Here is a 25531-nt window from a genome sequence, read left to right on the forward strand (position 1 = left end):
ACCTTTTGCATCCTTCTCATTCTTTTCTCCTCACCAAGTTCTCACATTCTCTTCCCTTGCTCTTTGTGACATTCATAAGAGGGAGGGAAATGCCATCCAGCAAGTAGTTACTTCACAGTAGTAACTGACAGATGGGGGGGAAGGTTGGAGAGTACTGTAGGTGGGAGCTGTCCAGCATGCCATGGAAAAAACAGAGGACTGAAAAGGGCATGTGTGTGCATGGGCTCTGTCTTGGTGCTGCTCCTTCAGCGGTCCAACCTCTGGCCCAGTCCCCTGCAGTGCCTCACTGCACTCTACCTGCTGTGGAAGATGAACTGCACCAAGCTCCTTGCCGCCAACCTCTTCACTGCCATCTGCCAGTTTTGTGTATCTCCTCAACCCACTGCCTCCCCCCAAGCACAAATCCTCAAACTCCAGCTCTGGTCCAGTTGGCAGAGGAAGAGGAGATGAACTCCCACTTGCTTTGGTTCATAGTGGAGGCATCTACCCCCTTTGTATGATGTTTGTTGGTTTCTCAAAAACATGTGGTTGGGCACAATAGAAAATGGAATGCTGGGCACCAAGGTCATAGTTTGACTAGGGCATCAAAAAACCTTGGGCCAGCCCTGGATGGGTTACTGTACAAAGTAAATTTGGACTTATGAGTCATCATACTCCTTGGGTTTATGTTTCTACTAGATGAACCATTGCTGTGAGTAAGAAGCTGTTTTAGGTTAGAGCCCTTAAACCCAAGACTTTTCCTTGCTTATAGTCAAACAAACAAAAAACAAGGGTCTGATTAGACAAGCTGTTAAACATAAGTTGGGTTGAGGAAGGAGCTTCATAATTCCTTCCAGCCCACATACTTTTGCTAGCAGAAAAGGGCCATGGGGGGGGGGGCTGTTTGCCTCAGTGCCGGTTCTATGTGTCTGCCCAACCCAATTTGCATTCAACGTGTCATCTAATCAGACCCCAAGATATTAACTTTGTCCCTGTATTTACACCCAGATAATACTATCACAGGACCTAATAACACCAGTTAGATTAGAAGTAGATATACCATCTTGGCATCCTGTGCAAGCATTAAAGCAAATGTGAAGCCACTTTATCGCTTGTGCGGGGCGCTGAAATAGAAAAAGATTCACCTGAAGAAGCTTATGCAAAATGTGTTGGGGTTACAGAACTTATTAAAATATTATTTCCCTTGCACCATTTGTTCTTCGCTTTCGTTTTGTTTTGGAGCGTCCCCTCTTTTCCTACCAACAGCTCAACTACATCTTCTATTTGGTACACAGTTAAGTTCCATGTTTTTAAAAATTTTTGTTGTGTTCATGTTGAATAGCCCATCTCTTCAAAGCCACATGGTTGTGACTATACAACTTCACATATACCACAGAGTACAATAATTCCTAGCAGTGTATGGAACTATTACAATTAGTATTACTGTTCAATGTGAGAAGGCCCAACCCCATGAGTCTTGGGGTTTGAGATGCTAGGGACCTTGGATGCTACTTTTTCATGTTATTTGCCTACAACTTACATTATAAATTTGCCCCAATAAACCAGAACTTGGGAGCAGATGCTGAATAGCAACACATATGTCTTTGTCTTTTCTGACACAACATGCTTTGATTTTGGAGGTAACAAGAGAGAAGAAAAAGCATCCAGGCACCCCCAGCTGTGTTGATACTACTTATTTCAATCAGCTTAGAAACACAGCAGTAAGGAATGAACAGTGAACTTAACAGCTTAATCATAAATGCATCACACAGAAGCCAATTCCATTGAGCTTGGTGGAACTTAATTTCACATATGTGTCTTTAAGCCCTCAGTCTTTTTTTCCACTATGAATTTAGATGTAATTTATTCTACAGTGCCATTTCATGAATTCTATGAAACCTACAAGAGGCCACTAAAGTGATAATTGGTATCAGAAGATGTTTGAGAATGTAGCAGCTATAGTACTACCCCACTTGCAGTTTCATATGCTAAGCAGTAGCTACATCCCTGCTAAATCTGAAAAGGCACAGTGGAAGGCAAAACCATTTACAGTGTGATAAGCAAGATAGTTAGAGTTTTGCAGTCCATTTCTGTAGTGAAACAATTTAGGTTCTTTATAAACCATCCGTGGGCTGACACAGAATCAAATTTGTACTATTATTTATCTAGATATTTATATCCTGCTTTCTTCCCAGTGGGGTAACAAAGTAGATCATTCTTCCAATTTTAGCCTCACAACAACCCTGTGAAGTAAGTTAGGGTGACAGAGAGGGAGTAGCCCAGGGTCACCAAGTGAGCTTCTATGGTAGAATGGGGATTCACCTCTGGGTCTCTCAGACTTCAGTCCAACACTCTAACCATTTCACTAGCTCACCAAGCTGCACTGATTTTGTAACATTTAAAAGCATTTTGTCCTGTGTTTACATTCTATATAACAAAATGGTTCCAAAAATCATGTTGGGACTGCTTCTTATTTTTATTAATTAATTAATTATTAATCATTAATACCCCTCCCACCCTGCATCAGACTGTGACATCAGATTCTTCCAGGCCACAGTTGTCCTGCATTTCAAATCTGGGACTAGAGATTCAACGTGGGACTAGAATCAGAATGTATGTACAGATAAATTGCAAGCAGCAGCCCATTGGATATGCCATTGGACTTAGAACTAGGCTTCATTTGCAGTTCTTCCATGCTAGCCAGCCAGCTGTAACACATTGCCATCTTTTAGTTGAGCTGCATAATAGGAATGAATCATGACCTACTTCACAGATAGGATGAAGATGATAAGCACAAAGTATGTTGTGCATATTACTAACAATAAGTTGAACTGCTGAGAGCAAAATGGGGAATGCAAAGAAAAACAATTCCACCAGACAAAACCTTATAATAAATCCACTGTATTCTTCAAATACCAACATCCCTTGGACCTCATTGGTCACTGTGTTGTACAGGATGCTGTAATAGATGGATCACCGGTCTGATCCAGCAGGGTACTTTTTGTGTACAATACATGCTTATTACAGACTGCTTCTTCAAGTGTTTGCACATGCAGAAAAATAGGATCAGAGAAACCCAGATTCATGAATCCCTACTCAACCATGAAGCTCACTGGGTGACATTGGGCCAATCACCTTTCCCCAGGATTGTTGTGTGGATAAAACAGGGGAGTGGACAATCAGGTGCATTACTCTGATCCCCTTGAGTGAAGGCAGAATAAAAATATGATAGAGCTGTGCACAGTGTTCATTTATGGTAATATATATGAACTAGATCTTTTCAGATGTGCACGTGTACCAGGAGCCTGGCTACTGGCACATATCTAGAGAGCATGCTATCTGCAATGCTCCTACTAGCAGTCGTCATGCTCTCTGAACAGGGAGAATACATGTAGTTTTCATATGCTTAGTTTGGTATGTGCAAACCAGAACCCTGGAAAACCTAGTGGTTGCTTTGTGCATACCAAACCTGTACTTGCATGGAAAATATGCACACCCAGACCTGCCCCGTACAGACAACATAGCAACTGTGCATATGAAGTTCTTCATGCAGTTGCCAGGCTCCCAGCGTATGTGGACATAAAGTCAGAAAAGGGCTGCTATGCACATCGTTTATTAAGGTGAAGTCTGGTATAAAGCATTCCTAAGGAAGCTATAAGTTACCTTAGGTGCATGGTAGTTGGTTCCATGAGACAGCTTTCCATGTTACGCCAGACAGAGGGGTCTCCTTTATTTGGGGAAATTAGCTGGAGACTAAATAGAGCTTTGCAAGAGGCTGGCGTGGAAATCTTTCTAAACCAATTCTGCCCCTAGGTGAGCAGACAGATGGCGAGCAATCCAATAATGAGGAGGCTTTTATGAATTTTAAGGGTTTTATTAAAAGTCATCAAATAGGGTAAAAACACACACAAACAAACAATTCCCAACACACACAGAGCTAAGAAAGTAAAGGTTTTGAGATTCCCAAGTGGTTCATAGTCACCTTTCCTGCAGAACGAGGTTCCAGAATAGCAGCTGCACAAGGGAAGGTGAAAAAGGACTACACGCCAGGTGTAGGATTCACATCTTGTGTTCTGGATCCAAAATGAGAAGCCACTGACGTGTGCCAGGTCTCTCTGTTTTATAGTCAAATTCTGCCCCTGGGGCAGACTGACTCACAGGGCATGTGAGCAGTGGGGCACAAAGGTAAGATTGCTTCAAAATTGGAGAAAGATTGAGTGGTGAAAAGGTGGGGGCCAGGGTGATCGGAATATGAGGGGATTATTGATGACTGTCAATCACTCAGAGATTGTGTTATTGACAGCTGGCAGGAACTGGGAGCAAAGAGGAGAAGGAGAAGATGAGATTAGCCGGCCCTGAGAAGGAATGTAAGGTGTGGAAGGGGGAAACGCTATTGTTCTCAGTTTGAAGTCGTTAGGCAGACAGACATGAGAGTCCAAGGGTGTCCATATTTCAGGGGGTATAAAAGGGTATCGTTACGTCAACACATCACTCTGGTAGCATATGTGACATGGAATGCTGGCACCACCCCTCTATGGACCTGTGGTGTTGCATGGGAAGAAATCAAATCAAAGACCGCTCCCAAATGATCTTCCCATGACTCTCATAATGGAAAGCACTCACACTGAAGCAGTGACCAATGCCATTAAATTAACACATAAGCCAGCATTTATCCAGGACAAAATGAGTTTGCACAAATACAGGAGGAATTTGCTGCAGGTTGGGTTTTTGTGAACAGGAATAATTAGTGGGTAAAAAGAGAAATTACATAGTAAACTGTTTGAAAATGAAGTGTTGTTAGGAGAGCTAAACTCTGTAAGCACTTCTACTTTTCATGGCAGTGATCACAGAGGGGAGGTGTTTAATTCACCACTACCAGCAGGTAAAATGGAAAAGCAGTTTTGAAAGCATTTCATAACATCATTCTTTCCCCTTGGTAGCCACTGACTCACCCTCCTCTCCTGTACAGTTATATTTCTAGATTTTAGCAGGAACAATAGTTGTGACACACAGGAGGTTGCCCTGCTCCTGAAGGGAAATTTAGCCACTGAGATGAGCCCATAGGAGTGCTGCTCCAGCATCCAATACCTTCGAAAAGGGGGATGAGATGCTGGAGGGAACACAGGATAAGAGGGAGTTGAGTTCTGCCTCAGGAAGAGAGCAGTGATAGCTCAGGTCTGGCTCAGGAAAAAGAGAAGAGTGAAGGGTACCTCTGCCTGGTAGTGTGGCAGAGCGGTTTAGCTCTATCTCTGGGAGAGAATAGAGTAAATAATTGTTAGGCCTGTCACTGGCAATGAGCAGACCTGGTACAATTTAGCCTGACTCAGGGGAAAAGGCAGGCTGGTGTGGGTGGACTCCTGTGTGTGAGAGAAGATCCAACCTAGCCGCTAGTCAATAAAAGCCTGTTCGTGCCTGAAAGCCTTGTAGAAAAGTCTAACTACTCTCTGAAGTCATAACCAGTTTAAATTTTTGTGCCTCTGCCAGATTTCTACTTTGTCTACCTGGAGACCAGCAGGTAAAATGTAAACACAATTTTGAAAGCATTTCGTAACATTCTTTTCCCTTAGTAGCCACTGACTCATCTTCCTCTTGTGTACAGTTCTATTTCTAGATTTCAGCAGGAACAATAGTTGATCAATTCTTGTCAATGCTTTTTTTGTTCTTAAGTCAGTAGATCTTCTCAGGACAATATGGGACATCTTGCTCACAAGCAAAGGCTCACAAAGATTGAATGCCCAACCTACCTTAGAGATAAAGGGGGGATCCTATGGATGCCTTTCTTAGCTCCTTGGAGGAAGAGTGGGGGATAAAATGTGATAAATGGCTGTTCAGTTTTCATATGTTTAAACTAGCCAATATATGCAAATGTGTATTGATTTCTCTCAGGAGAAGAAGAAACATAAGAAAAGATATGTTATTGACTTGTCATAGAAGCAGCAAGGCATTACACAGAAGATGACAAAGACGAAATGGATGTGAATGGTTAGACTTGATATTCAAACTGTTATAAAAATTTATAAACAGAAAACTTTTACAGAATTATACACATCTACTAAATATGGCTTTCATGCAGCAAGGACAGATACATTCCAGGATGCCACTAGAAAACCCTTCTAATAATCCACATCCATCCATCCTGGGTTTGTGTGGGTCTTGCCCCATTTGACATACATTCTTGGCTAACACTGCATATGCCCATTTGCAGTCAAAGACTGGTTTAAGTATGCAAAGGACATGTTATATTTTAAATGAGCTCTCCTAGAATTCTAGTCTAAAGTTTCAGTCAATATATGTTAAACTTTCAGACTATTCTAGCGATCAGGCCATCTGAATAGATAACAAAATTCAACATTTTAACATGTTTGGACAGAATATCAGATTATTATCTTTGAATGTGGACTTGGTGAGACTATCACACAGGGTTGCAAACTTTTAAATAGTAAATTAGTCGGTTAAAGCTTTAGTTGACAAACAGCGAAATCCTAAGCACAGTTTATCCCCCAAATCAATAACTCTGTTTAGTATTGCAGTGTAATAGGGTTGTGTTAATTTTTATTCAAGATAGCAAATTTACATTGTCAGGGCAGTGAGTTAAAGGCCCATGAAGGCTACTTTGGTTTTAGTGTGCTACTGCAATAGGGATTTATTTAAAGAGTTAAAGCTTGCCCTTCCATACATTCAGAGCAGCTGAATAAACAACTAACCAGAATGTACAATAAACACAGTATAACAGAGTCCATACAGTTTCTCAAAATGATTTAAATCTAAGGATGTCCTATGCAATAGAAGAATCTTATAAGTCTTAAGAAAGGCTGTTACAGGAATAGCCCTCCAGAAGGCTATTCCATGATTCTATTATATCAGAAGAGTCTGGTGGACTCAGGAAACCCTCCTTAAATTTGGTGAGGATTGTTCCCCAGAAAATATACACAGTATTGCTACTCCAAAGGTTTTCAGATTCCCTAACCCAGTCAGACATTGTGTCCCTTAACCTCCCAAATACAAAATCACCAATCAAACTTGTTCCAAATAAATTTGGATTTCAGAAGAGCTGCTCATTATATCTGTAGCCTTTTGCACTCAACAGCTTAGCAGTGGGCCCACTTACCTCACCAGAGAGATGAACGGTTTAAGATTTTGCTGTCTGTCTTCTGACCTAGTGTGATACCCCTTCTCCACTCACACAGAGTGCCTACACCCTCTAAACTTCTCTCTCTCTTTCAGGTTCAGTGTTACAAGTAGGTCAGGCCATCAAATGCTGCTACCCATCTCATCTCTTTTAAAATCACTAGAGAGCCATGACCATTTCACTTCTGAGGTCCTGTCTCTCACTCACAAAGGTACCAACAGATAGGGTAGTTCAGCCCCCATTAATAACATGCGCTCACTCAAACATTTCACAGAGTTATTGGTGGTGGGGGCTCTTCCATTCACATGCTGCCACCATTTATTCATATCCTAAATCATATCCTAAAGAGCCCCATGGCGCAGAGGGGTAAGCTGCAGTACTGCAGTCCAAAGCTCTGCTCACGACCTGAGTTTGATCACGACGGAAGTGGGTTTCAGGTAGCTGGCTCAAGGTTGACTCAGCCTTCCATGCTTCCAAGGTCGGTAAAATGAGTACCCAGCTTGCTGGGGGTAAAGGGAAGATGACTGGGGAAGGCACTGGCAAACCACCCCGTAAACAAAGTCTGCCTACTAAACGTCGGGATGTGACGTCACCCCATGGAATGACCCGGTGCTTGCACAGGGGACCTTTACCTTTTTAAATCATATATAGACCTAGATCTCCACTGGTGTGTGTTTCTTGCTCTGAGACTCACAGCCCACAGAGTTAAAGCAACAAGGAGTTAACTTTTATTTATGGTTTGAACATAACACTGAAGAAAGTAAGGTAGGAGTTACAACATTTCTCTTCCCCTGAACATTTGAACTATTTCCTTACTTCAGCATTTGAGATCTTAAGAGAGCAGTTGTTGTTGGCAGCTAGGAAGTGAGAGCGTAACAGTATGTCTGACTTAGTGAAGCTGAGGTGAAGAGCAGCCTAAAGCTAAATGGAAAGTCAATTTGTAACAAAAGATCCCAAATGCTGGAATCCCTAACATTTTGTCAGCTCTCATTGGTTGCTGTTAGGGAGAACCTAACCTGTCCATCACACCTAGCTACAGCAAAATTACTCCAATTCTAGTAAGACCAGAATTATCCAATGAATATGAAAGAGAGGTTTGTACTAGGGTTGCCAACTCTGGATTTGGAAATACCTAAAGATTTTGGGGGTGGAGACTGGTCAGGGAGGGGTTTGGGGAGGGGAGGGATTTCAGTGGGATATAATGCCATTTAGTCCACCCTCCAAAGTAGTCATTTTCTCCAAGGGAACTGATATCTGTCACCTGGAGATAATTCTGAGAGATCGCCAGGCCCCACCTGGAGGTTGGCAACCTAGTCTGTACTGATAGATTGGTTTGCTGTAGAATTATTTTCAGTGCAATCCATTCAATAGATTTAGAAGGCTGCCACTTTGCTTAGGATGGCGCTATTAACCAGTTGCGAATTGTCTGAGCAATAAAGACTTTCCTTTCTTGGAGCAGGTGGAAGAAAGAAGAGAATATTCTATTAGTCATGTTTGATACATGAGATCTCTCCCCTCCCAAAAAAACAAACAAACCAAGGACAGAAACTAGCACATGACTCTTACTAAAAGCTAAGATGCATCAGGAAAGAAAAGCTGGCGAACACCAAATATGTGTCTTAATGATAAGGCCATCATTTTCTTACTGTTCTTTTGAAGCAGCTGCTGCAATATAGTTGAAATACGTTTCTGAAAATGGAGTATTAAAGCCAAATGAAGTACATATTTTTTTAAAAGCCACATTTTTAATACCTAGCCACTGAAACAGATACATTATTGGCAGGACTTTTGCAGGGCAGAAAAAGTCCACCATTCTTTCCACAGAGCATGCTAACATACTTTGACAATGTTATTTCCTAAAAGATCAGAGTAATGTAGATTTGGAAAAGAGCACACTAAGGACAGGAGAAACCTGTAAAGAGGACAATTAGAGTCAGACTTGCACTCCTTTACCCTCCCTTATTCCCTTCTGTCCATCCCCATTCATCTTGGGATGGATCAGATATGATAACTGCTGCCACCACCAGTTTGGTAATTGGAGTTATTAACCTGGAAGATCCCAGAGTACCCTTCCAGGTTGCCCTGGCACTGCCTTTTTCATTATGAGGATGGTATTGCCTAAATGAGCGGGTAAGCCTTTGACATGGAAGCGGCCAAAGGAGTTTTAAACTTTACTGAATGCATTCCTTTAGTATGCACAATCTCCTAGAAAGTGGCATAAAAGAGAACAATCTGAGAATGATTGGAAGCCGCCATAAAAACCTATCCAAGAGTAGTTGAAAGCCTGTATAAAAATCAGTGCAAGAGTGGTCGGTAGACCTGCGCAAAAGCAAAGATACAAAGCAGTTGATTGCCTTGTACAGAAGAAGCAAAGGCACAGCAGCTGTTGTGATGCATTTCAAACAGTGCATGCATAGCATCTTTCTCTGTGGGTTCTATGGAGCTTATTTGGGAACAGAACATGCAAGACAAATTAATTTAAAATAAAAATGTCTAATTCAACCTTTCCACCATTGGGAGCACTGCAACAAAACGAATGTAGCTAACCAGTGCTTTTTTGTTTTTTAAAAAGGTGCTGGTACTCATATATAAGGTTGCACTGATTTCCACCAGTTCCCCCCTCAGGAGAAGCAAACTGGCTTACAATCACCTTCCCTTCCCCTCCCCACAACAGACACCTTGTGAGGTAGGTGGGGCTGAGAGAGCTCTAAGAGAGCTGTGCCTAGCCCAAGGTAACTCAGCTGGCTTCATGTGCAGGAGTGGGGAAACCAACCCGGTTCACCAGATTAGAGCCTGCCGCTCATGTGGAGTGGGGAATCTAGCCTGGTTCTCCACCGCTCCAAACCACGCGGGCAGGGAACAGGAAACTGCAACAGATCTCTAGGAGTTCTATTAAACAACTGGCACCTGCTTGCAACACTTTGTGGTGAGTCAAGTCCTACTTCTCAAGTCCACCAACATGCCAGATTCTTGTCATCCACTTCTCTTTCAAGCTGATCCAGCTCCGACAAACTGGACAACACAGTAACCAGGCTGCAACCAGCAGCTTGAAATATATAGCCCTGCAATAACTATATAATTAGTACAATAGTTCCAGTTAAATTACATTGAATCCCCCCCTTTACTAATTAATTTTCACATACAAAGTTTTCCAATTACCTTATACAACGTGATAAGAGCCCAGAAAATCATATCAAGCTCTCCAAATACCAGCCTCTTCCTCTGCTGTTAAGAGCCATACGCTTACTCAGCCCTTACTGGGCTAAACCAACTAGTTCTTAGGGGTTACACACACTGGGCAAAATGGAAAGGAAGGAGGGGGAGAAGAGGTTTGGCCAAGCCAAACAGGTCAAAATAGAACAGGAAAGGTGAAACAAAAAGAATTCTTCTACACTACTAAATTAAAGTTAAACATCAGCTGTTTAGAAGGGCTTTGGTTGTGTTTAAAGTGAATAAAGTTGTAACTAATGTAGTTAATGCCCTGACCTGGATGGCCCAGGCTAGCCTGATCTCATCAGATCTCAGAAGCTAAGCAGGGTCAGCCCTGGTTAGTATTTGGATGGGAGACCACCAAGGAATACCAGGGTTGCTGTGCAGAGGAAGGCACCACCTCTGTTAGTCTCTTGCCATGAAAACCCCCCAAAAAAGGGGTCGGCATAAGTCAGCTGTGACTTGATGGCACTTTACACACACACAATGTAGTTAATATTTGTGGAATTTAAGGCTGTCTTCATTGTGTACATTATACAGTTTTTAACATTGTCCACCCTCTAATTTGGCGATCCAGTTGTAACTCTCAGATCTATTATTGTTGTATCTAATGCTATGTCTCATGGCATTGCTCTCCAGTCTTCTAATACTGCATTACTGTGGGCTGAATTAGGGTATTTCCTAATGTTGTTGGTTCTATGAATTGTACTATTATTACTGAATTGCTTTCTGAGACCCTGAGTCTCAGCAGAGAAGGTAGACTATAAATGAAGTAAACAAAACAAGGAAATTAATGAATTTCCCTAATGTAGAACTTCCATGCTCTGTGATCCTCCTCTTGGATCTGGCTGGTACAGCTCACACAGTCCCCCACATTAGGGCATGTTCCATCAACAGCAGCCATGGCTGCTGAATTAATCTAGGCAATAAAATCTAGGCAATTCTGGCAGAGTGCCAGAATCCCTTTGCCAGGGACTGGGGTGCCCTGGGTGAGGGCATCAAGCTTTTCTTGTACAGGGAGCTGGACTAGATGATCCTGGTAGTCCCTTCCAACTCTATTGGCACTTTCACACAGCCCAAATAATGCACTTTCAATCCATTTTCAATGCACTTTGAAGGTGGATTTTACTGTGTGAACTGGCAAAATCCACTTGCATATAATCGTTAAGGTGCACTGAAAGTGGATTGAAAGTGCATTATTTGGGCTGTGTGAAAGTGCCCTATGATTCTATGAGGGGGCCAGTCCTGGGGCTTAGATTTTACCTGGGACAGTCAGAACAGAAAGAGAAGAATTAACACCTCTATCTGAAGAGAGGCGAAATCTCTATTAGTTGCTGTAAGTAAGACAAGTAAGAAGCAACAGCAACATGGTTGCTGGCTCCAAGTAAAAAAGCCAGGCAGGAGCTTTAAGCGTCTGGGAAGTTTCTAAATAATTAAAAAGACATAGCAAATGAGAAAACTCAGTAAAAAATGGACAAATTCATAGCAGTCTGTGAAATTCATAGGATTCATTACACACACACACACACACACACTGCACATTCTTTTTTCCTTCCAAGACTAACAGCAGCATGGGTGGAGGGGTATTGATAGAACTGCATAAAGCCTTCTCTGCTATCCCCGTGTAGCACTGCTGTGACTCAAGGCTCCATGCAGTTAAAACTTAGCTTCCAAAGACATTGGGAAGATCTACTCATCACTCTTTTCATTTGTTTTGACCTTCTATTTCTGTGGCCATTTTAAAAGCAAATAACCTTTAGCACTAGAGGGGATGAGGTCGCTTTTGCTTTTCTCACAGCTGTGTGAATGACATTTGTCAAATTTCATTTTTTTTAAATCGGAACACTGAAGGGAAGGTTTCTTTGTCCAGGCTGCTGGGCAGGAATGTAAAATGCAACACGTACCAAAAGTACTACACAGTGGAGAGGCACTGGGGTTTTCTTGTCCGGTATTGTTTCCATGAAGCTAAATGAGTGTTTCCATGCTGATCCTAGCCACTAAAGGGAATGGCTTTTAAAAAGAGAAATGTCATGGGGGAGTGAAAAAAGAGAGGGGAGCTGTGCACAGGTCACCGCTGCTGCCACCGTTCAACAAGTGGTGCGACACTTGTTCTGTTTGTTGGAGGCTAGTCCAAAGGCACATGACAGAGCAGCCTCACTGCTGTTCAACATGACTGGGAAGCTCTTGGATGGGAGAGTGGCTCGGAGCCCTCCATGCACTGTCCTTAATCCCCCAGAGACTAGCTGGAATACAAAATTCACACAGCTAGTTCTCAGAGAATCTAAATTTGCCTTAGGGCTCAAAGCCTGAAATTTCAGCACTGCATGTTCAGCAGCTGCTTCGCGCCACATTTTGCAGTGATTAATTACCTGGGCTGCAATTTACCTCCTTCTCACTAATCAAGAAGTGAGCTTTGCTTAGTCATGGCCATAGAGCGTTGCCACACAGCTTTCACACTACTGGGGTTAGCATCCCACTGGAATGGATATTTATGTAATCTATATTTAATATATTATGTATATTTATATATATTTCATAAGAATTTACCCTCAAAGTTTGCCACTTGGCCCGACTTCAACTACTAAACATTAAAGTATTACCTTTCAAGTTATAAGGTCCACTGAGCTGGGTTGTTTTTTTTAAAGGTAGAGCTCCACCAACTAACAAATGAAGCATCCCAGTTATGCAGCTAGTAATGCAACCAGTTTGAAAGCTTTGTTACCAGAAGAGTCATGACTCCAATTGCATCAGAATGTAATCAGATACAAAAGCCTACATTCTTGGGGCATACCATTAGGTTTTAACTGCAAGGTTTTTTTGAGGGGAGGGCTGTGCTTATTCTCTAGGATGTTCAGAGAGGAGCATGTTTATTTTTTATTAGTGATAGGGCAGGCTCTTGTGAGGTATGATTCTCCACAGGGGACAGGGGACAAGTAAGAAGCGACAGCCCTACAGGGACATTTTTTGCCATCACCCCTTTTCCTGTAGCTGGTCAATGATCAGAACAAGGGATTGTTTGCATGCTCTGCTGTCATGCTATCAGGATTCCATGGCAACATGAGGATGGCATGCAAGCTCAGTTTCCATTCTGTTCCCCCCCCCACACACACTCTTTGTGGCAAAGGGGAAAAGTAACATTTTTACTGCATACCCCAGAGTTCCTCTTTCTGTACAAAAACTTCGCTCTTCTTTGTTGGTGGGCCAATGGTGCTGCTACAATGATTGACCAGGGTCTCCACGCTTATTATTAAATGGAAAAGTCTGAAGGCCTATAGCGAATCATGGGGAGATGAAGAACTGAGAAATCCCTCCCCTTCCAGGATCAGCCCAAGGTACCCATCTTCCTCAGTTTTATTTACCCGTCTTCTTTATTTACCCTATTTACCCATCCTCTCATTTAACTGACTGTCAAAAACTGTCGACTTTTTTGCCCCACACAGTGTGCGCAAACGACATTAAGCAATTTGGGAATTTTCTTCATTTAAAAAATGTACACACTACAAATTGACTTTTCCCCTGTTTGCTCAGGCAGCCCTCTGAATATATAGAAACTCCCACCTTTCCTGGAGATGGGCCCTTTTCCAGCCTTTGTGACAGCACTTGACTATGAAGTTTGCGAATAGAGAACATTCTGTGGGCCTATAAGAAATCTGTGAACAGAAACTAGGGTTGCCAGGTCCCTCTTCTCAACCGGTGGGAGATTTTGGGGGTGGAGCCTGAAGAGGGCAGGGTTTGGGGAGGGACTTCAATGCCATAGAGTTCAATTGCCAAAGCGGCCATTTTTCTCCAGGTGAACTGATCTCTATCGGCTGGAGATCAGTTGAATTAGCAGGAGATCTCCTGCTACTACCTGGCAGTTGGCAACCCTAAAAGAAACCCATTTTTCAAAATCTGGGTTCTGGTTAGGTTTGCCAGATGCCAGGTACTAGCTGGAGATCTCCTACTGTTACAACTGATCTCCAGGCGACAGAGATCAGTTCACCTGGAGAAAATGGCTGCTTTGGCAGTTAGACTCTATGGCATTAAAGTCCCTCCCCTCCCCAAACCCCGCCCTCCTCAGGCTCTACCCCAAAAACCTCCCGCCAGTGGTGAAGGGGGACCTGGCAAGCCTAGTTCTGGTGTTTAGGGGCACAGATGGCTGGCTGCCATTGCTCCAAAGGAAAAACGAAGCAGGGATGGGGTGGGGTGGGGTGGGGTGGGGAGGGAGTATAATCGTATACCAGGAAGACAATTTGTACTCTCATTGGAAAAATTAATTTTCCAGTGTAATGTTTTACTTATTGAATTAATATTCAATCACAATAAAACAGTTGGAAGCTGAAGAATCAAAGCAGGTTATTTTATTGGCCAATATAACAAAATGCTGGTGAAAATTGCCTAAAGCGCAGAGCAATTTCCACACACATCAAAGGATTGCAAGCATGGATATAGACTTTGATAATGGGTGGTTACAGAAGCGAAATACACACGTCAGACTGGCCTGTCCAATATTGCTTTTGGACGTATAAGCAATTATTTGCATATCCAATAGAAAATGCTCTTCAAGGCGTTGCCTAATGGTTAATGAGGAGGCACAGCTTTACATTCCAAGATGACATGTCTTGTCTTAAATCAAAGCTCCAGGCTTAATTAAGGAAACTGCCTGTACCAAGAGGGAATGACCTCACCTAGTCAGCTGCCTGCAAACTGCTTGCTGGGTCACTCTGACCCAGGCTCCTCAGCAATAAATGTAGCTTGACCAAAGTACATGTTACCCATAATGCAAAGTGATTCTAGATCTGTACATAAGAATCTATATATGTGTGTGTGTGTTATGCTATGTGAATATGCATATATGTGACAGCATATATGTTTTCTCTATAAACTAAGTTAATTAGGGCACTACACCAGGGAACTAGATCTCATCTTTTCATGTGAAAACCATTCACTGTCTGCAAACCATTCACTCTCGTAGCACCTCAGGCATCTGATGAAGTAGCCTTTGGTGCAGAAAAGCTTATGTAACAATATTTTAGTCTTCAAAGATTCATTTTGCTTTTGCTGTAAGAAGCTTATGTGTTTATTCATTAACTTTATTTATGCTCTGCCTTTCTCCCCAATGGGAACTCAAAGTGGGGGTGATATTGTTCTCCTCTCCTCCACTTACAAGCTCATACAATTAACACTCCGGAATTTGTTTGCAAAGGGTATCCACTCCCATGGGGACTGGAATCAATCATACTCTTACAGGAGCATAGGAGACATGACTTGCAGAAAAGCCCATCTGACTGAGGCCAGCTTTCTGCTCAACACAAACCTAAGAAGACTAACTATCAATAAACGAGGAATCCTTAGCATGGGAGAGAAGGCAGCATGGTATAGCCCAATCTTGTCAGATCTTGGGAGCTAAGCAGGGTTAGCCCTGGTTAGTGTTTGGATGGGAGACCACCAAGGAATACCAGGGTTGCTATGGAGAGGAAGGCAATGGCAAGCCACCTCTTGTTAGACTCTTGCCTTGAAAAACCCATAAGGGGTCACCATAAGTCGGCTGTGACTTGACAGCACTTTACACCCACACACAAAAGGGCCCTTATGCTCATATCAGTGGGCTTACACTGCTTTCAGTTTAGAAACACAGATTTAATGCCTAAATTATTCTAGTTTTTGTTTTCTTTTAGGATACTGCTGGACAAGAAAGATACAGGACCATTACTACTGCCTATTACCGAGGAGCCATGGGATTTATCCTTATGTATGATATTACTTGTGAAGAGTCCTTCAACGCTGTTCAGGACTGGTAGGGAACAGATAATTACTACTTCTGTAATTGCCTTTCAGTCATCAGATAATACAGTCAGTGATAACCTACATCTGGAGCAAAATCACTGATTAATGTTCCATTTCCAGGTATTGCTACAGGAAAATGAGTCTCTCCTTGAAGAAATTGTCATGTTCTATGTAGATGCCACATTGCCCATTAGAGCTGTGACCTTCCCCCCCCCCCCCAATATTTTTTTAGTTCGGGTTTAATAAACCCGGAAATTTAAAAAAAAGCTGAATATAAGGAATTTAGCCTTTCTGAAAAAACAAACCTTAAGATACTAGTTTTTGTTAACTGTATCACCCTGAAAGGCCTGGAACCAGCACTGTGCCTCTTTGCTTTCAGCAACACATTTGACTGCAACTTGTGTGGAATAAACCAGAGTGATTTCACTATAGGTTCATTTTGGCTGTTTTGTTATAATTTTCATTCTTAGACAAAGACATTCAGAATATATGTTACATTTTAGTAGATACTTGCAGGAAGAAGCCAGCTTTGTGTGGGACTTAACTGATCTATAAACAACCACACCCCTCCATTCTCCTGAGTTAGAGTTCTCAGGTAAGCAGTCAGGATGGGATGGTTACCTTACAGATCTAAACACCTAGCCTGCCACAAGGGCCTGGCAAGCTTCAGTCTAGAGGAGAATAAAGGAGAGTCTTCTCCTGTCTCATTTCCTACATCCCCTATTGCATATGGTCCACAAGCTTTGTCCCCAGTTCCTAAATGTCTTGAGTGCAAAACCACAACTTATCCTGTGGGATAAGTCACCGGCCAGATTTGTCTCGGCAGGAACTTTGGCCAAGTTGGGTGTCTCATCTTGTTCAATAGCCAAGTAGGGCTCTAATTCAGAGTCAGATGGAAATATGGATTGGGGAGGAGGAAGCCCTTTATCAAGCCTATCAGCCTGAGATGCATCCATCAGCAGCCAGCTGTCAGAGCCTGAACATATGGATGGACTGCCTTATCTGCCACTTCGGGGGAGGGAAGCAAAATGTTATAAATGTTAACTAGCCAGAAACTGTAACTTGATTTATTTTCTGTTGTGTTATGTTGTCCATTCCCAAATCTTCACTACCTTGCTTTTAGTGAGTGCTCAGAAAACAAATCTCAAAACTGGATCTATTCTTATTGAAGGGCTGGATCGGTTTACGTTCCCCCAACACGAGCTGAGCGCTCTGGCAATGCATTTTTCTCAAAGGAAAGAAGGAGGGGCTAGCCCTAAGGAGGCATAGAATCCCTCAGACACCCAGTCACATGCACATGTTTACGTTTACCTGGGGTGGCTTGACAGGGCCCTGCTATATTTCTTAAGATAGCACCAAGTGACTGGTAGAGTAGCAAAGAGGAGCATGGTCTAACAGACTGGGGCTAGTCAAGTCCTCTAACCCATGCGCACACAGTAGGGTCCAGTCTCACTCTTCTCTCCTTTCTCCTCCTCTTCTATATCTCCATCCTCTCCCAAGAGAGATACTGCTTCATTCCCAGTGGTAACAAACAGACAACCCAACAATGCTATGCATGTTTACTCAGAAATAGCCCCCAGGTGTGTTCTGTAAAATTTGGTCCTAAACATGCGTGCATATTATTAAGGCTTTGCCCTCAAAGGCATGCCCTTAATGCATGCCAGGACAGCTGTTTCATTTTTTTAAGCAGCCAAAATAGTCTACTGATGGCATTAACTGTCAGCTTCAAGTTCACTTCACAATTTAAGTGAATAACATCAGTTCTGTCTAATGTTTATGTATGAGATCTTGCTAATTATGCACAAAGCTTATATATTACCAGAAGCTAAAAGTCACTCTACCATCTTTGTGACAGTATTTTGTCCAAACTTCAAACAGTGCAACAGCATTTGCAGCAGTGGAGCCTTTAATATTCTAATTCAAAACATCTGATACTGATCCAGCATACTTCAAGATCAGACTCAGAAGTATGTATGTCTCAAACAGTTAAAAAGGCTCAGATCCTTCCAAAGCCCCACATTTCAGAATATCTAACTGGTATTCTCGAATGTCTAGTATCTGGCAAAATTGTTCTTGGCCTAGTCATCTTTAGCACAGGGTTGCCAACCTCCAAGTGGGATCTGGAGATCTTCTAGAATTATAGCTGATCTCCAGACTACAGAGATAAGCTCCTCTGGAAAAACAGCTGCTTTGGAGGGTGGACTCTATGGCATTATACTCCACTGAAGTCCCTCCCTTCCCCACCGTCTCCAGGCTCCACCCTAGGGTTGCCAGCTCTGGGCTGGGAGATACCTGGAGATTTTGGGAGTGGAGCCTGAGGAGAGCGGGGTTTGGAGAGGGGAGGGACTTCAATACCATAGAGTCCAATTGCCAAAGTGGCCATTTTCTCCAGGGGAACTGATCTCTGTCACCTGGAGATCAGTTGTAATAGTGGGAGATCTTCAGCCACCACCTGGAGGTTGGCAACCCTACTCCACCTCCAAATCTCCAGGATTTTCCCAACCCTGACCTGGATGGCCCAGGCTAGCCTGATCTCGTCAGATCTCAGAAGCTAAGCAGGGTCAGCCCTGGTTAGTATTTGGATGGGGGACCACCAAGGAATACCAGGGTTGCTGTGCAGAGGAAGGCACTGGCAAACCACCTCTGTTAGTCTCTTGCCATGAAAACCCCAAAAAGGGGTCGCCATAAGTCGGCTGCGACTTGATGGCACTTTACGCACGCAGGGCTGGCAACCCTACTTGAACACATTCTTCTTGTCTCCAAAAGATCGAGATGCAAAGCACAGATTCTCCTTAGCTGCTTACTTTCTGAACAGGCATGTTGGTCCAGTAAAGGAAGAAATATTTGCCACACCTGGGTGCCATGCCATGTAGACCATAGAACATTAAAAAAAACCTTTGGTTTCCTCATTATCAGCCAAGGAATTAAATAAAAACAGCAACAGCACAGTTCTTAATTCATCACCCCACCCTCTGATAGACCATTTTGAGGAACGTATTATTTTTTATTTGAATAGACAGTGTCAATGAACTGAAGCACAAGTCTGTAGTCTCTAGATCTCATGGTACAAACAGGGTCCCTGAATCTCACATATCCATGTATCCTATGTAGAACTGAGTATTTCATGCATTATTTTACTTTCCTGTGACACTTGGTTTTTTTTAAGTTACTAGTCCTCAGTGAGCCCCGTGGTGCAGAGTGGTAAGCTGCAGTACTGCAATCAAAAGCCCTGAGTTCGATCCAGATTAAAGTGGGTTTCAGGTAGCCAGCTCAAGGTTGACTCAACCTTCCATCCTTCCGATGTCAGTAAAATGAGTACCTAGCTTGCTGGGGGTAAAGTATAGATGACTGGGGAAGGCAATGGCAAACCACCTAGTAAACATAGTTTGCCTAGTACACGTCGGGATGTGACGTCACCCCATGGGTCAAGAATGACCTTGTGCTTGCACAGGGAACTTGTAGTCCTCAGTGAGAAAGGGAATTGAAGAAGCTTGGTGCTTGAACGGGAACTGAAGAAGCATTGCATATATTGGCTCTGGGCGATACACCAGCAGCTGGTCGTTGTCGCCATCTACCTCTGGACGGTCCTCTGTCGCAGCAGTTTGATTGCTCCTTAGTCGCTCATCAAACTGTACCACTCTGCTTGTAGTAATTGTGTTAGAATTCTGTATCCCTTAGTCTCTGGAGAGTATCATACAAAGATGCCTCCTTTGGCTCTGAGTTCTAGTTTGGATCTCTTGTCTTTCGGTATATGAGAATAAACCTTGGATCCAAATACCCTGATGTGTTCTATGCTTGGCTTTCTGTTATGCCATAACTCATAAGGAGTTTTCTCTGTGGCTTTGGTTGGCAATATGTTCTGCAAGTAAACTGCAGGCATTGCAGCTTCTCCCCAGTGCCTATAGCACTGGTTCCCAACCAGGGTCCGCGAGAGCTAAATTAAGGTCCACGAAACCCATAATAAATTATAAGTTATAAACCCATAATAAATTAATATTTTCAATTAAAAGTTCTCTATTATAAAAATATATATTCAAATATTATTCTAAGTTTAATGTTTAACTAACAGTTATGATTAAAGTTTATTTTCAAATTCTCTGAATTTTTATTTTGAACCTTGGGGTCCCTGCACCGAACAAAAAAGTCCTTGTGGTCCCTGGTCAAAAAAAGGTTGGGAACCACTGGCCTATAGGGAAGGCCTGAGTCAATTAGCATACATCTCACCATGTCCATTATAGAGCGATTTTTGCGCTCAGCAATGCCATTTTGTTCAGGTGTGTGAGCCACAGTGAGTCTGTGTTTGATTCCATGTTCCCTTAGGAATGCCTGCACTGATCTAGATGTGTATTCACCACCACGGTCAGATTGGATGGCTTGGGGTTTCCTGTTGAACTTGTTAGAAACCATGGCAATGTAGTCTCTCAGCTTCTGCTCAGTTTGTGACTTTTCTTTCAGCAAATAACACACGGCATATCTCGAGAAATATTCAATAAAAGATAACAAATAAGTGTTATTCCCAGTTGATACTGGTCTAATAGGCCCACATAAATCAGTGTGAATTAGTTCAAAGGGTTGCTTAGAGCACCCCTGACTTTGTTTGGGAATAGAAGGCCGAGTTGCCTTTCCCTTTATACAACATCCACACAATTGATCATCACTGGAAGACTCTTTGATGTTAATACCTGTTACCAAGTCCTTCGTTTGTAGTTTTAAGATGGCTTCTGCGTCACAATGAGCAAATCTCCTGTGCCAAAGCTCCAGAGACTTCTGATCAGCAGTAGTCTTGGCTGTACAGACCTTTAGTTCCTGGCAGTCCAATTCAAAGACTCCATTTCTGAGAGCACCTGTGGAATATAGCTCACCTTGCTGCGAAATAGTACATACGTTATTCTCAAAGTGTACAGAAAATCATTGGTTCTTGTAGGTTATCCGGGCTGTGTAACCGTGGTCTGGGAATTTTCTTTCCTGATGTTTCGCCAGCAGCTGTGGCAGGCATCTTCAGAGTAGTAACAGAGTGTTACTCCTCTGAAGATGCCTGCCACAGCTGCTGGTGAAACGTCAGGAAAGAACATTCCAAGACCACGGTTACACAGCCCGGATAACCTACAAGAACCAATGAACTCTGACCGTGAAAGCCTTCGACAATATTTTGTACAGAAAATCCTTTTTCTGAAAGTGTGGGCATGCTTCGCAAATTTGCCTTTAAATCTGGATTATACAGGACATTGTCTGCAGCAAATTCAGATCCACTGTCATCTATTTGGCAATTTAAAGTAATTTTCCCTTTTCCTTTAATTTTTAATTGGTTTCCATTTGCTAAATGCACTCTTCCTGCAGCATTTGTGTCTAATTCAGTAAATAAATTTATATCTGATGTCATATGTATAGAAGCACCACTATCAATCAGCCAAGGTTTATGATTTGTATCAGTTTGTGTCACATGGGACACACAAAAATTGCTTTCTTGAGGAAAAATCCCTTTGTCTCTGTGATACAGGGCGAGTTTGTTTGCTGCTGTTGGTATTTGCATCTTTATTGAGCAAACACTCCCTCTGAATATGACCTGGTTTATTGCAATTGAAACAGATAGGTACATTCCTTTTGTCTTTGGGTTTGGGCTTAAGTCTTTGGGTTTGGGCCCCTTTTGGCCTGGTCTCTCGGACCATGTAACTTGAATCATTCTTGCTTTTGTTCTGCTCATGATAGCCCTTTTGCCTGCAGTACTCAGCTCTGATTAGCCCTAGAACATCCTCCAACTTTGCATTTATTTCAACATTTAATGGAAAAGATTCTGAGTAAGATACAGGCAGAGAACTTAAGAACAGTCCAACTTTTAAACTCTCACCTAACAATTCACCAGCAGTTGCAAGCTTGTCAATTAGATTTAATAAAGTTTCAATATGGGTTTCTGCAGTTCCATTTTCCTGTAGTCTGATGGAGAAAAGCTCCCTAAACATTGAGACTTTGCTTGCTTCATCTTGCTCACCAAAAACTTCCTTAAGGCTTCAATCATCCCTTTTGCTGTTTCTTGACCCTGTATGTAGACCAATTGGGAATTAGCCAGTGTACTAAAAATTAAATTTTGTGCTTTCCCATCTGCATTGTCCCATCTCATGACTTCATTTTCAGGACCTGAAGGTTGTGGAGCAGTTAATGAAAAATTAGCTCTTTCCTCTTTGAGCTGATGCTCAATTCTAAAAAGCCATGCATTAGAATTGTTGCTGTTTAATTTCTCAAGGATGGCCTGCCTCTGTGCCATATTTGCACTCCAAGAAATGGGGAAGAGAGAAAAACATTCTGCACTCAGAGCTTGGGAGTAAATGTTAGGCAAATTCCCAGCTTCTTTTGTCACCTTGTTGGCAGGCTGCTAGGCCTTTTAGTTGCACAAGCAAGAGAACAAACAAACAAGTAGAAAAAATTCCTTTTTTTTAAACTTTAAAATTCACTCTGGGCCACCATAACCCTATTAGGTTTTATATTTGGTTAATATAGCAGAGTTTGCCCAGTCATGGAAGCGAGATATTGAGTGCAATAAATTCAGTCTTCCCAAGAAGTAAATTGCAAAAAAAATAGAACTTATATTTATTCAGGTTTAGTTTGCTAACATTCTTGTTGCAGTTGATAAAAGACAGAAAACCTCATCTAAAGAATACATGTCCCTATACAAGTGGCTAGCTAATCCAGCGTCATGTGAGTGCGAGTATGATTGTATGCTTTATGCAGGAGAGGCCTGTGAAACGTCTGCCTCCTTTGCAGACCATGTGGAAAAAAGAAAGACAAAATGACTACTGAGAAAGAAGGAGGAGGAGTTAGAGGGCAGCCCCCCAAGTTCAGCCAAACAGCAACATCTCATTAAAGAAATAGCAACTGCAAACTTAGAGTAAAATAGGGGCCCCCCCAATGTCAAGACATGCTGAGTCGCTCTCACTCCAACAATATGTTCAAATGGTTCTTGTAGGTTATCCGGGCTGTGTAACCGTGGTCTTGGAATTTTCTTTCCTGACGTTTCGCCAGCAACTGTGGCAGGCATCTTCAGAGTAGTAACACTGAAGGACAGTGTCTCTCAGTGTCAAGGGTGTAGAAAGAGTAATATATAGTCAGAAAGGGGTTGGGTTTGAGCTGAGTATTGTCCTGCAAAAGTATTGTCCTGTAAGTATCAAGATAATGTGCTAATGAGGGTATGGTATGTTAATATGGAACCATTGTATCCTGAAGTGATCTGTTAATGTGTGTAATCCAAAACTAATCTGTATGGCTATTGTTGAATGTTGTCTTTGTCTGGAGGTGTTTCAGGGCAGGAAGCCAAGCCTTATTCATTCTTAAACTCTCCTCTTTTCTGTTAAAGTTGTGCTGATGTTTGTGAATTTCAATGGCTTCTCTGTGCAATCTGACAAAATAGTTGGTAGAATTGTCCAGTCTTTCAGTGTCTTGGAATAAGACCCTGTGTCCTGTTTGTGTCAGTCCATGTTCAGCCACTGCTGATTTCTCAGGTTGGCCAAGTCTGCAGTATCTTTCATGTTCTTTTATCCTTGTTTGTATGCTGCGTTTTGTGGTCCCGATGTAAACTTCTCCACAGCTGCAAGGTATACGATATACTCCTGCAGAGGTGAGGGGGTCTCTTTTGTCTTTTGCTGATCGTAGCATTTGTTGTATTTTCTTGGTGGGTTTAAACACTGTTTGTAGGTTATGTTTTTTCAAAAGTTTCTCCATCCTATCAGTGACTCCTTTAATAAATGGCAAGAATACCTTTCCTATGGGAGACTGTTTTTCTTGAGTTTTCTGATTTTTGTTTGGTTCAATGGCCCTTCTGATTTCATTCTTGGAGTAGCCGTTTGCTAGCAGTGCGTGATTTAGATGGTTAGTTTCTTCCTTGAGAAACTGTGGTTCACAGATCCGTCTTGCACGGTCCATTAATGTTTTGATTATTCCTCTTTTCTGTCGGGGGTGGTGGTTGGAGTTTTTGTGTAAGTAGCGATCTGTGTGAGTTGGTTTCCGGTAGACCTTGTGACCTAACTGAAGGTTTGATTTACGGATGACAAGGGTATCAAGAAATGGGAGTTTACCCTCAATTTCCTTTTCCATGGTATTCTTGCCATTTATTAAAGGAGTCACTGATAGGATGGAGAAACCTCACCTCTGCAGGAGTATATCGTATACCTTGCAGCTGTGGAGAAGTTTACATCGGGACCACAAAACGCAGCATACAAACAAGGATAAAAGAACATGAAAGATACTGCAGACTTGGCCAACCTGAGAAATCAGCAGTGGCTGAACATGGACTGACACAAACAGGACACAGGGTCTTATTCCAAGACACTGAAAGACTGGACAATTCTACCAACTATTTTGTCAGATTGCACAGAGAAGCCATTGAAATTCACAAACATCAGCACAACTTTAACAGAAAAGAGGAGAGTTTAAGAATGAATAAGGCTTGGCTTCCTGCCCTGAAACACCTCCAGACAAAGACAACATTCAACAATAGCCATACAGATTAGTTTTGGATTACACACATTAACAGATCACTTCAGGATACAATGGTTCCATATTAACATACCATACCCTCATTAGCACATTATCTTGATACTTACAGGACAATACTTTTGCAGGACAATACTCAGCTCAAACCCAACCCCTTTCTGACTATATATTACTCTTTCTACACCCTTGACACTGAGAGACACTGTCCTTCAGTGTTACTACTCTGAAGATGCCTGCCACAGTTGCTGGCGAAACGTCAGGAAAGAAAATTCCAAGACCACGGTTACACAGCCCGGATAACCTACAAGAACCAATGAACTCTGACCGTGAAAGCCTTCGACAATAATATGTTCAAATATTCAAAAATTAAAAGAATAAAAAAGAGAAAAATTAGAGAATCAGCAATGGCAAGGGATTTGTAATGTTTGCTGTCACCAAACTATTGTGTCCTACTTTTTCTTCTCCAATAGTTTCTAGATTTTTTCTCTCTTTTATACCACTTCTCAGAAATCTATTATGAATTCTGTCAGCTTTAAATGTGGCAAAGAGAATTATGAATTAAGTGTATTTATGCAGTTTAAATTTTATACACCCACACTTATAATTATCAGAAAATTTGCATAGCTTGAATGCAAGACATAATTCCTTTTTACTTGTATCTATTTAGGGGCATTGAGGCTTTGCTAGAGAGCATATCTGCAGATCCCATACTATTTGCCTAAGAAGACCTCTGAGACTACCCCTTCAACTTCCTTCTAGCACTTAAAATGTTATTATTCAAATTTAAAGTCTCGGTTTTCCTTCCTTTTTCCTCTTATGGTAGGGTTGCTTCATTCCTTTTAACTAAAAGAGCTTCTGTGATAGTTATGTAAGGCAAATAATTTAATTCACCTGTAGAATTGCTACCTGCTATGTGGCTGTTAAAGATGGAAGTGGCCTGCCAGAAGGAAAGAGGCAACCCTATCT

At 42.2% G+C, this 25531-nt stretch overlaps 1 protein-coding gene across 1 annotated transcript in view; it reads left to right on the forward strand.

Annotated features, from left to right (window-relative positions):
* The window catches only part of RAB3B (RAB3B, member RAS oncogene family), a 63039-nt gene that overhangs the window by 19845 nt on the left and 17663 nt on the right, over window positions 1-25531 (forward strand). Inside the window, exon 2 of the mRNA XM_056844198.1 lies at window positions 15976-16094. Coding sequence (XP_056700176.1) covers window positions 15976-16094 — 119 coding nt within the window. The remainder of the gene's footprint in view (window positions 1-15975; window positions 16095-25531) is intronic.

This window comes from Euleptes europaea, chromosome 2 (genome assembly GCF_029931775.1).
Source record: "Euleptes europaea isolate rEulEur1 chromosome 2, rEulEur1.hap1, whole genome shotgun sequence".
In the NCBI taxonomy this organism is placed as follows: Eukaryota; Metazoa; Chordata; class Lepidosauria; order Squamata; family Sphaerodactylidae; genus Euleptes; species Euleptes europaea.